General features: G+C 29.9%; 2 protein-coding genes across 3 annotated transcripts; one reads left to right on the top strand and one right to left on the bottom strand.

The window, feature by feature from the left end:
- Positions 1–2,264: 2,264 nt before the first annotated feature.
- Positions 2,265–3,587, top strand: LOC107442037 (uncharacterized). The gene has a single exon (XM_016055483.2). The coding sequence runs from the start codon at positions 2,265–2,267 to the stop codon at positions 3,585–3,587; it is 1,323 nt and encodes a 440-aa protein (XP_015910969.1).
- A 3,309-nt stretch (positions 3,588–6,896) lies between these two features.
- LOC122270795 (uncharacterized) lies at positions 6,897–16,559 on the bottom strand. 2 transcript variants are annotated; one of them, XM_043049566.2, is made up of 4 exons: positions 16,263–16,559; positions 12,320–12,393; positions 9,726–10,394; positions 6,897–8,528 (listed from the first exon to the last, which is right to left on the bottom strand). In XM_043049566.2, exons 2-4 carry the CDS (start codon positions 12,375–12,377, stop codon positions 7,888–7,890), a joined length of 1,368 nt encoding a protein of 455 aa, XP_042905500.1. In that variant the 5' UTR covers positions 12,378–12,393; positions 16,263–16,559; the 3' UTR covers positions 6,897–7,887. The 2 variants fall into 2 exon arrangements, with proteins under 2 accessions (XP_042905500.1, XP_042905499.1); XM_043049565.2 differs by lacking the exon at positions 16,263–16,559 and adding an exon at positions 13,613–13,875.
- Positions 16,560–16,922: the final 363 nt, after the last annotated feature.

The following is a 16,922-nucleotide window of genomic DNA, read 5'->3' as shown; positions in this document are numbered from 1 at the left end:
TGATCTACCCTAACGTAACTGAACGTCATCGAAGCGAGGAAATTTAACTATCTCGATTTGTTTTAACAGATGACGCTATATAAATTTCAGGGAATTTTCGGGATTTTCTTAATGAGTATATTTCCAAGAATTATTGCTCTTAACTTTAGAGAATAATATTTCAAGTGAAATATTTCACTTATGGCACCTTGATAGCCTGGTTGGCAGGACACTGAACTCATGTTCCTGAAAACGGGGGTTCAAATCCAGCCGATCGAAAATCCTCCGTGATCTCATAACACGTAACCCCTCAGGAATTGGAGATTGATCGTTCTCCTCAATCCTACTAGATCAAGTATTGGTAAAAATTTGCCTTCATGGAGGACATTTTCATGCAACTTACTCACATTTGCGTTACATGGAGAGAGAACAAAAAAAAGCATGTATACCTCCCACGGTTAACCCCCCTTTCCCGACAAAGGGACTTTAACCCATTTTTCCTCTACCTCTAAAGATGTTTTTACGTCAGCACATGTGCTAGTTCAACGGTGTTCACAGCTGTTCAACGGTGGCTATAAAGCAGAATTAAATCGTTATTTTAAATATCTTCACGTAAAACATGCTAAATAGTTTTTTGAGAAACTATAGCTTCATCTTTTTTTAGGGGAAAAAAATGCGTTTTTAGTTCTTTAGGGTGATACAGAAAACGAATTACTTTTTCATAAATACATACAAAATGAGTTTCACTTTGTAACTGACTTTACATAGTTTTTAGTTATCTTATATTAATGCTATTCTATATAATAAACAAAATGTTAAGTGCTTTTTTAAATGAGGAAGTTTTAGTGATATTAATTGATAAAATAAAATCCTTTAAAAATGTTTTTTAATATAGCCGTTGCAATTATTCTCAAAAGCACATTTTTTTCCATTGCTCACCTGACTGACACTCGTCATTCAGATATCAGTAGATTTGTCTGCCACTCTTTCAGGGGCACCCTATTTTGTGGTCCAACGTTTCTCACACAGTAAAGAAAGATAGTACAGAGAGTGAAAGAACATTGATTCCTCGTGCGGGATTCAAACCCAGGACACTTCTAATGTGAAGTCAGCTCCCTGACCACTGCACGGTCCGATCGGCAAAAGCTCATTTTAATTCTAAGTTAATTACGCTCTTGTAACTTAAAACGATACAGAAGAAAACAATATACATATTTCTGCTTTTTTTTAAACATTTTTTATTTATTTCCCTCATTGCTTTGGTAACTATAGTGATTCCTTGGGATTATTCAAATGCAATCCTAATAAGTTCGCTGACCATCTCAAACAGCCAGCCATCTCATCTGTCGTAGATGCAGCTTTTTAGGAGAGGAGAAGCGATACTTGCAAGTGACGTAATGTGGGTATGAAACTCCTGATGGGTTGTTGAAACTTGACTTTTGTTTACGTTGGCATTTGTTCCTTCCATTCTATTTCCAGTAAGCCCTTCAAGTATCAATTCTCTTAGGTGACACATTTTATATTCTTTTACGAAGATTCTTTCTCAAAGAGTTCACATCTTTCACTACATATTTCTTACTTAACACACAAAGCAAGGCACGAAGCCATGTAGAACATAAACAAACTAATTATGCATCGAAGTTGCCAGGTACACAAACAAAAAATATATCACGCTAAAAATAAAATGCAAATAATAAATATAAGTTAAATAAAAGAAATAGACGAAGAAGAATTATATTTTAACAAATTCCATGCGTGATACAGAGCTGTATTTAATTAACTTCACGTTAATTTTAACATTCAAGCTTAAGTGGAGAAACTTAGCTCAAATTTAACACACCATTTCGCTTATAAGCGATCAGCTGGCACTGACGACATAGGTTACGTATGCGGGTAATGTGATCTTCTTCTTCTTGAGGTGCAATTACCCAAATGTTTAAGTGTTGTCTTATACGAAAAGTAAAAAAATTAATTCAACTTCTTCAGAAGGCCTGGAATACTGCATTAAAATTACTATTTTCAATTATTATAATAACTACAATTATATATTTACCTCAACGATATACTATATGATTCTTTTCGGAATGTATAGCTCTTTTGTCAAAAATTTCTGTACGCTTGCCATACACAACATACACAATTTATTTTACTTCGACGTTTCTAAAGTACGGCTGAAATAGAGAGAAAAAAAAGGAAACGTTTCAATATTTCTCGTTTAAGTATTAAATTTTTTTAAAATTTTTTACAGGGTGGCTTAATCACTTGAAAACAAAAGAATTCGTACCATGCCAAGTTTACAAAAGATAGCCATCATAGGTGCTGGATGGTACGGAGTCCACACCGCTTTAGAATTGAAAGCAGATAATCCAAGCCGAGATATTTTCATTCTTGACAAAGAAGAGGACATATTCCGGGGAATATCTGGAATGTTTGGAATCAGACTTCACGCTGGACCACACTATCCTCGTTCAGAAAAGACAAGAAGAGACTGCCAGCTAGGCCTAAAGAAATTCCAAAAATTCTATCCAGAATTAATCAACGCCAACCACGTATCTATATACCTGTTGGGAGACAAAGACTCTGATGGCTGTGAACCCAAGGTACCGAAATCACTTTTTAAGAGTGTCTGCGAAGAATATTGTTTTCGGCGGGAAATAGACCCAAGGGAATTTGGCTTTACAAATGTAAATTACGGGGCTATCATAGACGAGCCAACAGCAAAACTGGGACAACCTCTGAGAACTTATTTTAAGAACCGCTTATTATCGAGCAGGATTCCAACTCTATTAAACTTTCTTGTTTTGGATGTTCAGAAAACACCGGAAGGAATGATGGTCACTGGTTTGCAAAATGGAGCACAAAGGAAGATTTTCTGCGATGTTGTCATTCACGCTAATAGCTATCAGTCTCTTTTGCCCAAAAAATTACCTTTCGCTCTCAAAATGATCTATCAACCCTGTTTGGGTCTACAGTATAGGTATAAAGGTAAGGGAAAACCGGTTATTTTTATTATTATGGATGGTGCTTATCCATGTTTGATGCCATTCTTTGAAGAAGAAGATTCACAGAACTATGTGATGACGCATGGCAAATGGACTATTTTGGGTACGTTCACATCTGCGGAAACAGCGCATGAAAAACTGCGTTCACTGACAGATTATTTCGTTGAAACGATCATCAAGGAAAATTGCGAGACAGAGATGAGACGATTTTATTTGGCATTTTTTGACGAATTCGAATATATTGGATGGAAAGCAGCAGTATTGGCAAAGCCGGCTGTCTCCAGTGAGTTTCGAAGTGCTGTCACTTTCAGAGAAAACAATGTTATTTATATCACTCCCGGCAAAATTACTAACATTTTTGAAGTTGCTGATGAGGTCAGATCTTTTCTGGCCACTAACAACGGCTGCAAAACTCTTCGAGAACAGAGTTTTAGCATTTTGAAAAACGGTATTTTAGATAGAGCTTTATCTGAAATTAGCGCATCAACACTAAATGAACGCAGCACAGCAAGACTTCAACCCTACCAAACATTATTGGAGGCCCAACCAAAGTTAGAAATACTTGATGTTAACCCAGCTCTCATGCAAAGATGTATAAAAGTATGACAGCTTATTTATAGGGGAACTGAATTTATTTTGAATTATCGCCTTATTCTGACAAACCTCAAAGGTCAAAACAAATATTTTCCCATTTTAGCTGCCACTTAATTTAATCATGGCAAGAAAGCCTGAAATGTTTATCTTTTCATTAAAAAACTCTTATGGTAATCGCTATTGTGTCTCATGAACTTCACATTTTTATATAAATGAGAAAATTTTATTTTTGCTTCTTTTTCTTTTTTTAGGCATTATTCATGATTTTTGGTCATTTTTTTAGATTTCTTTTCCTTTTATAATATTTTTTTTACAAATTTTGAATCATACTTTTCATTACAAAAGCAGTTTTCTCGTGAATTAAGTTTTTCTAAATAAATTAATGTATTCTTTGCATTGAATCTTGTTATTTTAAATATTCTTCAATAAAAAAGTGTTGAACAGAGTTTTTAAAGAATTTTCTTTTGAACAAGAGACGTGTTCGAAAGAATATCTGATATTCCTTATAATTTATTTTTATCGAGTATTTATTTACATTTTATTTTATTCATAAATAACACATTTATTTCAATTATTATTATTTTTTTTTACATTAAATTTATATATACGAGGTATGATTTGCAATTCTTTTAAATAAAAATAGATTAATACAGAATCTGTTTTTGAAAAAATTTTAAGACATTATTTTTCAATTTAAGTAATTTTTTGTTGTCTTTGGAAGCCTTTTTTGGTTTTCAAAAGTATTTTTTTAAAAGAATTTTTATGTCGTCAACATCCTATCGCTGCTCATAAGAATTTTTTTTTTCTTCCAAGAATCGATTGAGCCTTGTTATTGAATAGTTTAATCTTTGGATTCCTAAACTTACTTCTGTTTTAGCACCTCCAAGAAAATAATTGTTTATAATGGTGCTACTAAAGGTTATTTATACATTTGTTTAAAATATTTCGATGTAAATAAATATAATTATTATGAAATAAACGAGTCATTTTTGCATCTCTAAATGCATGTTAGCAATTATTGATCTGATTATTTATTAAAAAAAAACACACACACACACACAAAGAACAAAAAGACAATTAGTATAAATTTCATGATGGAAATTAATGGTATCTTTTTTTCTCCTCTTTTCTGTTAAGTGAGAAAAGAAAAGCGAACACTTTACTACTTTCTGATCTAAGGAAACGAGGTTTTCCAGCTAAAGTATTCGAAGATTTAAACTTAACTATACTAATTACCTATCGCAAAAGATATTAAGTTACGACACGAAATCAGAACAATACGTAAATTTCTGACTAGTCTTTGAGTGTCTAATTGGGTCTGATTTCCTGGTGTCTGAATAAATCTACTTTTTCATTTCAAAATAAAAGAACCTTTTTAAAACGGATTTAAGTTCTTGACCCTCAAAATATGGGAAGAAGTCATTTTCAGAACATTGTTCCGATAGTATAGACCGGACAGGGGCAGAAAATTTTGGTACCCTTTATGCTAATTTAAGTTTTTATTACCCGTGGCAAAATGGGTGTTGTTTTGGATTTGATGGCGTGAGCACCTTATTTGAACGTTATCACACTTTTCAACTATGTTCTTCTAGAGTCTATGTTCTTCCCAAAGTGTGTGGTATGCGTTTCCCCAGGGGTACGGGAGTTTAGCGGGGGTACGCGTTCTTATGCGAAATAGCTTACAACAAATGAAAATTTCAAAAATTTTATTTAAAAACAAAGCTACCCATGAAAATTTACGATTACGTATTTTCCAATTGGCTATATTTTGCAGAGTTAAGAGTTAATAATTAGTGGTAATTGTTTGATAATTTTTTAAGCATTCTTTTTTTCATTTTTAATCTTGTTATGCATTAAGTGGGTGAGTTTATTTTTGAGATATTGGATCAGAGAGATCCCATAAATACTTCTTGAGTTGTGAATTAAAGAGAATTTCATCATTTGAATGATCTTTTTGTTTTTATTGTTTTAATTAAGAATCTGAAATTCTAACTTACGGTTCAAACCGGATCGTTTTTAATACTAATTCAGGTGAATATCATAAATAAAGAGGGTAAAAAAAAAAAAAATAGAGAACAATCATTTTGAAACAATGGGTGACCTAACCAGTGATCATCTTTCTGCAATCACTTTTTTTCTTTTTTTCAATTCTATTTTATTTCTATTTATTTATTTTATTTTGTTATCTTTGAAAAGTAGTATTTTTAGATTTCTTAATTTTCTAATTTATACGAACTATTTAACCAATTCCCTTCAAATTTAGGATTTTGTGTTTTAAAATAAGTGGTATTTAAAATAATACAAAAAATAGTCACTATTCAAGTAAATATGAATAAACAATAAAAATTCAATTTTTACGTAGAATTACGTTTGGATTTTTAGTCTTATACAGTTCCAAACATACGATGAAATACGCAAAATATAAAACCAAGATGAAAGGCCTCGAATTTCCGATTGCTTTCTTGCCTAAACTAATGGCATTATATAACTTATTATTATATTGCATTATAAAATTTTTTATTTCTTCAATTTTGCAAGAGTTGCGTTTGCATAGGATGACGATGTATCAAATCTTACACTTTTAAACTTTGATAAAGAATATGTTAATCAGCACATTCCTTCCCTTATATTAAAGAAGGAAAAGAAATTTTGGCAACTTTTATCTCGGAAGTGGATTGGATGTTTTAAAATTATTAAGTAGCATTGGATGTTTTAAATTTTTTTTTCTAATGAGAACCAGAAAATATTGAATTCTTAACTAATTGTTGATACAAAAATTATTAAGCTCTTCTGAAAATCAAAAAGTACGGTCAATCGAAAAGCTGATTTCTTTCCCAGAAAGTAAAACAGAGCTCATTCATTTTCCTTTTTTATATTTGATGTATTACCTATTTAATTGGTTATAAATTTAAAAACAAAATACTTACTACCGTAATAACTTTTTACAATAATGCTATTGTCATATGCTAAAAGGTCATTTTTAAAGAATTTGGATATAGTGAACTACCGTTTATAGTTGACTTATTACTGGATCTTTAGACAATTCATTATAACGAGGTTTTACAGTATATGATTTTGGAAATATTTTAATAAATATTTTTTATTGTTGAAAAAATCTTGAAAAAAAATACCTTAAGTAATATTTTTTGTAGTCTCCTTTGCTACACACACTAATAGCTACTCCCTGTTACTCTCAACTATTACCAAGTTGCTATTGCGTTGTAAGAGTTGAGAGCGGCAGCGAGTAGAGGCAAAACACCCTAGTTGTATTATAAAATGTAAATCATGAAAGTAAAAGACTCACCAAACAAATTATTTCAATATGTACACTTTATTACAATTTCATCCATTAATAAGTAAAAGATTATCTATTATTTACAAGTTCAAATGCAGTTCTCCTGTAAAAATAGGGCATTCCAATGTTTTACAGTTAAGGAGCATTAAGACACATTTTACGAGCTTTTTTTTAAGTGTTTATATTATTGCATTAAATTTTATTCTGCTCAAATACTTAATGAGGCAAAATTTTTAAAACAAAATATTTCACGTATTTTAAGAAAATTAAAATGTGCAAAAATTAGCATAGCCAATTTCGGATAGAACCCAAAAATTTTTTTTCAAAAATTAACAATTTTGTAATAATTTTGTATGCCATTCGCTCAAATTAATTTTTTTATACTGAGTGTCCTAAAATCATTACTCTTTATTCCTATTTTTAGAACACTTGTCCAAAATGAAGTCATTTTATTTAAAAACAAAAACGCTATCGAAATGTGAAAAATGTTTGTATGAAATTTAGAGACTATTCTATAATTGCTTACTCCCGTTTCGCTTTCTTCAGTCAGTAAACAAGGTTTGGTGCTTTCAACTCGGCCCTTCTCGTTCATAATTCGTCAAGTTTTGACATTTGTTCCCCTCTTTAATTTGAGGCCCACAATGGATACAGTATTTTCCCCATTTTTGTTAAGAATTCCTCAAAATATATCGCTTGGTCTTACGATCTATCCTGAAAAAGAAATTAAATAAAAACGAATCATACGTTGTTGACTTAAAAAAAATCTTTAACAAATCAGCTGCTTCGTTTGTAAAGATTTCTACGGATGCCACAAATTGCTAACTAATTCTTTTGTAACAAAGATGAATAGAAATTATGGCAGATTACGTTTACCAGATTAAATAAATATTGAATGTTCGCATAATTTTAAACTGAAAAAGTTTCGAAATTTTGTGTCTTTAGCCCCCTTTTAAAAACTTAGCTAGTTGTCCTACATTTTAGGTAACGGAACAATAACTTATAAACAAAAGATACATTTTACGAGTCCAAGAAATGCAGAGGTGTTTTGTAAATGCTGTAATTCAAGACTTCTTTAAATCGTCCTTTTAAAATGCTATTTACTTCTTCCGAAAAGTACGTCAGAATGACTTTACTGTTGTAGAGAGTTTCTATCGAAGAGGGTGACCTCGCTTGGGCACCCACAATATCTATGGCAGCTATTATACTGATTTTGCCCACATTGTCGACTGAATAGTCAAGGATTGTCGGAACATTGTCACTTAAGGTAGATGTAACCTTTAACGATAATTTCGTTTGTTTGACTGTAACGATGAGCTGGAAATTATATACATCACTACCATTGTGAGCTTCGGCTTGGTACTTCAGAGTTAATTCGTCGAATCCAAGAGAGCATTCAAAAGTAATGTTTCTTTCAATGAATTCGGGAATGCTGCATTCGGAATTCCTCCTCACGTTGGACAGGTGTTCAAGTTCGCCCTTCTCAAGTTTGAGAAAATTTGCATCTTCATTTTGAGGATCTCGAACAAAAACTTTCTCCAAGCGAGTGCTACTCAAAACGAGAGGATCCAACTTGCTATATTTCGATTCGAACAAAAACCGGTTGGCGAGAACAGAGTCGATGTAACTGTTAGAATCCTCTATAGTATATTCTTCTTTGCCTACAGAAAAAAATGGAATTTTATTAAAGCCAAATAGTATAAAATCATCGATATTTAAAAATTTAAAAAATTATTTAAAGGTAATTTGCATGTTTTATACTCATTGTAAAGGAAATGGACGTCTTCAGCAAATTTTACACTTTCCCCTCTCTAGAATATTTCACTTTTCTAACTCCTACGTACCTTCGTAGGGAAAACACAATATTCGCTGAAACCATGGTAAGGAAAAGGAGAAAAATATGGAGAGTGGGTAAATTGCGCAACTTCGATACGGCTATTATACTTACAAAGAGGGTGATAATTACTGAGTGCTATATGGAAAAACTTTGAAAAATATGGCTAAAAATGGAGTTACATGATTAAAAAAATAGCAAAGATTGAGAAAAATGTAAAGATTTCCCTCTAGCATCTCAGCGACGAAAAAAGTTTAACCGATTGCATTACTCAAAAAGTTTGCTTGTCCGTGTATGACAGAAAAAAATAGGGAAATCCTGCCCAAATAGGGAAAGTGATATTTTATGTTGCTCAAGATTAAGACAATATTTAAATTCTGGCTATAAGGTCAGTTAACAGTTGATTAAGCTACGTCACGAAATTAACTTCATACGTCTACAGAGAATAGTGAGTGTTATCCCTTTTATCTGGCTAAACTACATCGGATGAATTAGGTGCTGTTTATAACAACAGGGCCAAAATCTTTTAGCCTTTTAGAATTAGAAACGAAACATTATTAATAGAGGAAAACCCAACTTATAATAGAAGATGAAATCAATAAGAAAAATTGGAAATCGACTAATAGGCTAATAGCACAAGCCTGCGAAATTGAACTTTTTGAAAAATACAAGAGAAGTTATCGTTGATTTATATGTTATTTGATGTGCTGATTTTGAAAATGACCTTCATTTTCCCCAATCACATCAGGATTTTTTATAAAATCGATATTAATGNAGTTAAAATTAACCTTGCTACGTCGCAAAATTAGTTTGCTGCGTCTACAGAGAAAAGTGGTGTCCCACCTATTTGGCTAAACTAGATTAGGTGAACTTGTAACATCAATGCATTCATTTTTCCCATTTATTCTTTTTGGTATCGGTAAACAATTAATCGATTAATGCCTGGTTGAAGTTAAGGTACTCTTATGTCTTGAACTTCTATATTTAAAATGATATATTAAGGAAATAAATTTTGATTGCTTACCACGAGGTGTTGTTCCATGGTCTTCAGTGACTGGCTCAATTGTAGATGCATAAACATCTTCTAAGTCTTCTATAGAAAAAGGATTCTTCTGAATATCCTCTCTAAACGCTTCTTTCAGATGGTGATGTGTCAGTGTATTAATTAAGTTAAAGAACAACTCTTCCACGTTTTCTTCCATGGGTTCCCTTATCCATTCCAGCATACCCAGACCATCAATCCAAACATTCATGTTAGATATGACGGTTGGCCTGTAGCTGTCCAACTTGCCATCGTCACCTGATGAGCCATTAAATGAGAAATCCATTTCGATTTTCAAAGGAGAGGTAACGGCGTCTACCATGACGTCAGCGGTTGAACCGATAACGGATGCTTTGCCAGTAAAATTGAAGTTAATTTGTTTGGTTTCGATTTCTGTGTGAATTTTCAGTCTTCTGTTATGAAAGGATATGGAGCATGCGCCCTTTCGATGAAGATTGCCCAATCCTGTAATGTGACCCTCTGTCAAGTTGGCGTAGCATTTGAATGGATAGAAAACTACTTTCTTCCTAAAGTTAAGTTCTCTTCCGTAAACGGGAAATGATTCCAAATTATTATCTTTCGCGGCGTTCACCAGTAATTTATCCACATATGTATTGCATCGTTCGATAGCATCAATGTAGCTGCTTCTTCCTACAAAAGAAATATGTAGGTAAGGCAACTGAAATTAATTTGTAACTGAAACTCTGTCTCCACTCAATGACAAAATATCAAAATCGTAAATTACACTGTTAGAACTTTTTTTGTCAAAAATGGTCAAATAACAATTTATTTAAGTGTTAGTTTACCGTATTCAACCAAAACAGTCAACTAACCATAAAAAAAAAAATGATGATACACAAACTGCTAAGTGCTAGAAAAAACGTTTATTGATTTTTTTCACCTAATACGGTTAATCAGCCAGAATTCTATCCTATCTTGTTCTGTGGAACTAGGTACATCTGTAGCTAAAAGGGCTAATCGGATAATTTAAAGACCGGCTAAACAGGGGTTCGAATTCGAGAGTCGATAATGCAATGTTTCTTTCCTTACTTCCCCCTCCCACATCAATATATGAAGAGTTTCTAGTGTCCAGCTCTATCTAGTCAGTGACTTAGGACTGTTAGAATACGAAATTATCATTCTCCCGTAAATGGCGCAGTACCCACAGAGCTATGTTGTCCGTTTAAGTTTAACTTTTATGGTTAAGATACTATGCTAGTTGTAAATGGTTACAACACTGTATCATTTTCAATTCACGTTTTGAATTCTAATACCGTACCTATTGTAAACGGTTACAAAACTGTAAAGGTAAAAAAACTGTTCCAAACCGTAAACTTTATGTTAATTGGAAGGACAGACTACAGCCGAACATTTTACAGTAACTTCAGGTGGAAAATTCTAACTGTGTATGTAAGAATTTTATTTCTATATACTGTATTCTACTATCTATATTTTCAATCTATATATTTTGTTATCTATATATGTTCCAATTGTGAGAAATAGTATCCTTACAATTGTATTTACTAACATTTATCAAGAAACATTAATTAATAATAATAATTGTACAATTTTCAAATCAACAATGAAAATTATTTGTTTGAACGATTTTGGAACTCAACGCAAAAAGACAGTAAAACATCAAAATCTGTGATTATGCGAAATTTCTACAATTGTATTTGCTGAATTTTGAGTTAAAAAACTAATTTTTTAATAATAATTGTCCAATTTTCTAACTAAATACCGAAATTTTTTTTTTGTTTGAAAGTCATAAAACTCGTACGATTTTGGAATGCAAGACAAAAAGACAAAAAACATCCAAAAGTGTTATTATGCAAGATTGTAAAGAAAAAGTAACCCTACAACTATCTATTTTAAATATTGGTGAATCAGTTAAATAATGATAATTATTTAACTTATTCCAAAATAAAGAAAATAGTTTTGTTTAAAAATCATAAAACTAGCACAGCTTTACAATTTTGGAATCTAAAAATAAAAAGTTAAAAACATTAAAAGTTTTTATTATATTAGATTCTAATGAAAAAGTATTCCTACAATTGTATTTCCTAAATTTCAGTGAAAAAAATTAATTTATTAAGAATAATTCTTCAACTTTCAAGCTCAACAAAAAAAGAGAAAAATTTTTAAAAAATTAAAAGTCTTAAAACTCGTACAATTTTGTAACGTAAAGTAAAAATTATAAAAATTGGTAATTATGTGAGATTTTAAAGAAAAAAAATATCCTTACAATTATAAAAGCTTTAATATTTCCCACTTTTAATGCGCTTAGTCACGTTATATTCTACCAAAATAAACCAACAATTTGATTAAAAAAAAAAAATCACAATTTTAATTTAACTTTGCATCAATTCTGATGCTCTATTAGTTAATGTTACCTTTTAAAATGTTTTTGGAAAAAAATTTACTTAAAAAAAACATTAGTTAAAATCTAAATTTAAATATTATTTTTTAATATTTCAACTGAACAATGAATAAGCATGCAATTTTAAAACAACTTAATTGAAAAAAAAGAAAACTATGTATTATTTTTATTTAAAAAAAAAAAGAATGTAGCTTACCAAGAGGACTACCAGCCACAACCGTAATGGAAGCAATCAAAATCAATAAAGTCTTCATTTTTATAATTATTTTTCTGAAAAGAAAGCATTATTATTTAAATAAGATAACCAAATGCTAGAAAAACAATTTACAATTTCAATATTTCGATGAACTATAATAAAATTAAGATTTATACATGAAGTTTAGAATTGTATATTTTTCTTCCAAATAAACAATTTATTAAAAACTACTAACCTTGATTAATATTTAATAGTATTTGAATATTAATTAGATAATAAATATAAGTTTATTTTATCATAATTATATCTTGTAAGTAAATAAAATCTACATTCAATAGTTAGTTAGCTATACAGAAAAAGGAAAATTTTTATGGAAAAATATTTGTCCGATATTGATTAATCATTTACTACTTTTTTATTTACTTAACTACTTTTTTATTTACATAAATACCATTATTCTAATGTACGAAAATGCACCCCAAAATGTAAAAAACAAAATTCTGAGAAAATTAAAACTTGAATAGTGTTTAATAATATTAGAATATAGTTGCATCAGAATTAAATCTGAGTTTCATTTTATCTTAAAAATATATTCGGATAAATTATAGCTTACTATGTACACAATAATTAGCGAAACATAATAAATTAAGAATAAAGTTGATTTTATCATAATTATATGTTATAAATTAATAAAATTTACACTCAGTTAGTTATACAGAGAGAGGAAACTTCTGACAAGAAATATTTACCCGATATTAATTAATCATTTACTATATAAGTTTATTTTATTTACTATTGGGTAATGTAAGAAAATGCACCCAAAAATGAAAAACAAAATTCTGAGAAAATTAAAACTTTAATAGTGTTTAATAATATTAAAATATAGTTGCATCAAAATTAAATCCGAGTTTAATTTTATCGCAAAAATGTACTCGAATAATATATAACTTAATATGAATACAATAACTAGTGAGAAAATACTAAGCTAAGTAATTAAACACAATAATTAGCAAAACGATTAGCTAAATAATTCCACACAATAGCTAATAAACACAATAACTAGCTAAATAAAGAAGAGAAATTATCCACAAATGCATCAATATATTTTACTGATATTTAATATTTTAAATTTGTATTTTTTATCCCCTATAATAAAACTAGCTATCGAAATTAAATTGCTACAAAACTTTAAGTTTTTAGAAAAATTAAAATTTTAATAGTATTTAATTTCATTCAAATTTACATATAAAAATAAGGTAGAAAAAATATCAACAAATGTATGCAAGAACTTACCTAAGGTATGAATATTGTTTGCAAGGAATGAAGAATTGCAAGAAGTAAAAGATTGTAAGGAACGAGGTAAATATTCAGGTATATTTATATGAGATTCTTAAGTGACCCATGAGATCTGGAAATTATTAAAATCACTCCCTTATCTTTCTAACTGTCCCTAAATATAGTAAGTGGGCAAAGGTTAGTTTTTCAGGATGCTATCTTTAGACCGGAATTATGAATATATTTGATATCATTAGAAAAGAAATTAGAATTCAAAGGTTATTACAGAACGTCACCGAAAAGTTCGAATTGTGCATTAATCTAGAACTTTGTACTTTCTAATTCACCTTTAAACGGAGAAAAAGGATTCGAAAAAAAACTACCGAATGATAAAAAAAAAGAAACGCAGAAGATTAAAATTGATGACATATACGCAAAAAAAAAAGAAACGCGAAAAAAAAGGAAAGGAAAAAAAAAAGAACATTTACTTATTAATAGATAAAATAATTATTTAGCGGAAAATGTGAGAAAATTAGAATAAATTTAATATCAATTCCAATAAATTTAGATATAGGAAATCAATATAGGTAAGTAATTATAGGAAATCAATAAACCAGTTGACTATTTTAGCAATATTTGTATAAATACGCTACAGAAAATTAATAAAAAATATTAAATATTTCAACCCTTTAGATGTAATTACGCTATAGGAATTTAATAAAATAGTTAAATATTTTTGCAAAATGGTAATATTAAATTAATATATCTTCAAATGCTCACTACTTAATTTTTTTAGTTATTATATAATTTCCAAAAAAAAATATCCTAAAGTTTTTATTTAGAAATATTTTAATTATTTCGTGATGATACAATTTTATTGGAAAGATTAATAAAAAAAATAATATCGCACTCTATAAAATTAAATGTGAAGACGTTATTATAGGAAATCAATAAAATATATTTCTGAAAAATGGCAATTTTACATAAATGAATCTGTAAATGCTAACTATTTTATTCTCTTATTTATTATGTCGCAATGATCCCTAAGTTTTTAAATAAGTTTTCAAGTTCTTTAAATTTAAAAATAATTTAATTCTGGATGCAATTTCGGATGGAAAATTTAATAAAAGCCAGATATCACATTCCACGAATTTAGACGTGAATACTTTATTCTATGAAATCATTGAAAAAGTTTTATTTCTGTAAAACGGCAACTTTAAATTAATAAATCTTAAGATTGCTTAGGTCGATTCTTTTTTTAGTGGGGTATCTAATTGTTTTAAGGAAAAATAATTTATCTCATTTTGAGGACATAAAAACTGTTTAAAAAATAATTGTCATAAATTAATCATTGCTTTCGACGATTGGTATACGCAGTCAACAAAAGAAACATAAACTTCAGCAAAACTAACGGATTCAAAAAAAAATAATAGGAAGCTGTAGAAATTGATTTTTAGTGAAATCATATTGTTTCTTTAAAACAAACTTTATTAACAATGCTTAAAATTTGATCGCATCTTTTAATTATCATTTTCGAGTGGAGAAATATCCAAATCTATAACATTAACAATGTGATTATGATAACTAAAGTAAGATACGAAATGTTTGAGTCCTATTTTTTCCATATATTTCTTGCAAAAACTGCATCAATAGTAGTTACCCCTTTGGTTGTTGGATCATTCCTACCATTATCTTTTCCAATCCAAATTTGTCTTTAAAGAAGGTTAATAATGTTTCAGCTTCAGGTAACGAGAAATTCACATTAAAATCTCCTGCAAGAATCATAGGACGCTCACAATAATCAATTTCTTCACCAGTAACGTCTGTCAGAGTTTGTGAACCAGCAGTGGATAGCGGCAATAAAGATTTTGCAATAAATAATTTAATATCCCTCATGGCTGCATTTGGTGAAATATAAATGGCAATTAGAAAAGAGAAAACCTAACAGTCAATTGACATTCACAAGAGACGTACCTTGACATAACCTTATAAATCCGTCGCATTGTCCGTGGGATTGTTTTCACTCATTTTTTACAATTGTTATCCACTAAATTTGAAAATAAGAAATACTACCCTATTAAATTACAAGCGACTAGGGACAGGACGATTCCATAATACAAACGGGCTTAAAAAATTTAGATAGGGGAAAATGAGCTCGATATCGGGAAAGCGTTGCTGGTGCAAGCTTTAGCTTAGCAAAATATCGCCTTATTTTAGCGCCAACATTGGAAGTCAAATTTTGACGGGATTTTCTGAAACAAAAAAAATAAAACTTAACTAGGGTCATCAAAAAAGAAAGAATTGATTATTAGGCTTTACAGAGAAGACAGTCAGATTTGATTTTTTTTTACGTACCTCAGTACTGTTGACAATTATCGGTTGCTGTTCCAGCAATTCTGTACATGTTGGAGGAACGTGAGGGGGGGGGAGATCGTGAAAAGAATTCCGTGTATAAACCGGGCAGTGGCACTTGACCTTAAAAAAACATCAGTGCAGGGAATACCGGGCAAATGTATACAGGGCAGCGGCACTTGATCTTAAAAAAACATCAGTGTAGGGTAACNTAAGTTTTTAGAAAAATTAGAATTTGAATAGTATTTAATTTCATTCAAATTTACTCATAAAAATGAGGTAGAAAAAATATCAACAAATGTATGCAAGAACTTACCTAAAGTATGGATATTGTTTGCAAAGAATGAAGAATTGCAAGAAGTAAAAGATTGTAAGGAACGAGGTAAATATTCAGGTATATTTATATGAGATTCTTAAGTGACCCATGAGATCTGGAAATTATTAAAATCACTCCCTTATCATTCTAATTGTCCCTAAATATAGTATGTGGGCAAAGGTTAGTTTTTCAGGATGCTATCTTTAGACCGGAATTGTAAATATATTTGATATCATTAGAAAAGAAATTAGAATTCAAAGGTTAGAACCGAACGTCACCAAAAAATACAAATTGTGCATTAATCTAGAACTTTGTACTTTCTAATTCACCTTTAAACGGAGAAAAAGGATTCGAAGAAAACTATCGAATGATAAAAAAAAGAAACGCAGAAGATAAAAATTGATGACATATACGCAAAAAAAGAAACGCGAAAAAAAAGGAAAGGAAAAAAAAAGAACATTTACTTATTAATAGATAAAATAATTATTTAGCGGAAAATGTGAGAAAATTAGAATAAATTTAATATCAATTCCAATAAATTTAGATATAGGAAATCAATATAGGTAAGTAATTATAGGAAATCAATAAACCAGTTGACTATTTTAGCAATATTTGTATAAATACGCTACAGAAAATTAATAAAAAATATTAAATATTTCA

The sequence above is a fragment of the Parasteatoda tepidariorum genome, chromosome 5, assembly GCF_043381705.1.
Source record: "Parasteatoda tepidariorum isolate YZ-2023 chromosome 5, CAS_Ptep_4.0, whole genome shotgun sequence".
NCBI classification, from domain to species: Eukaryota; Metazoa; Arthropoda; class Arachnida; order Araneae; family Theridiidae; genus Parasteatoda; species Parasteatoda tepidariorum.
Note: the sequence above shows the minus strand (reverse complement) of the source record. Positions and strands in the feature narration are given on the sequence as shown.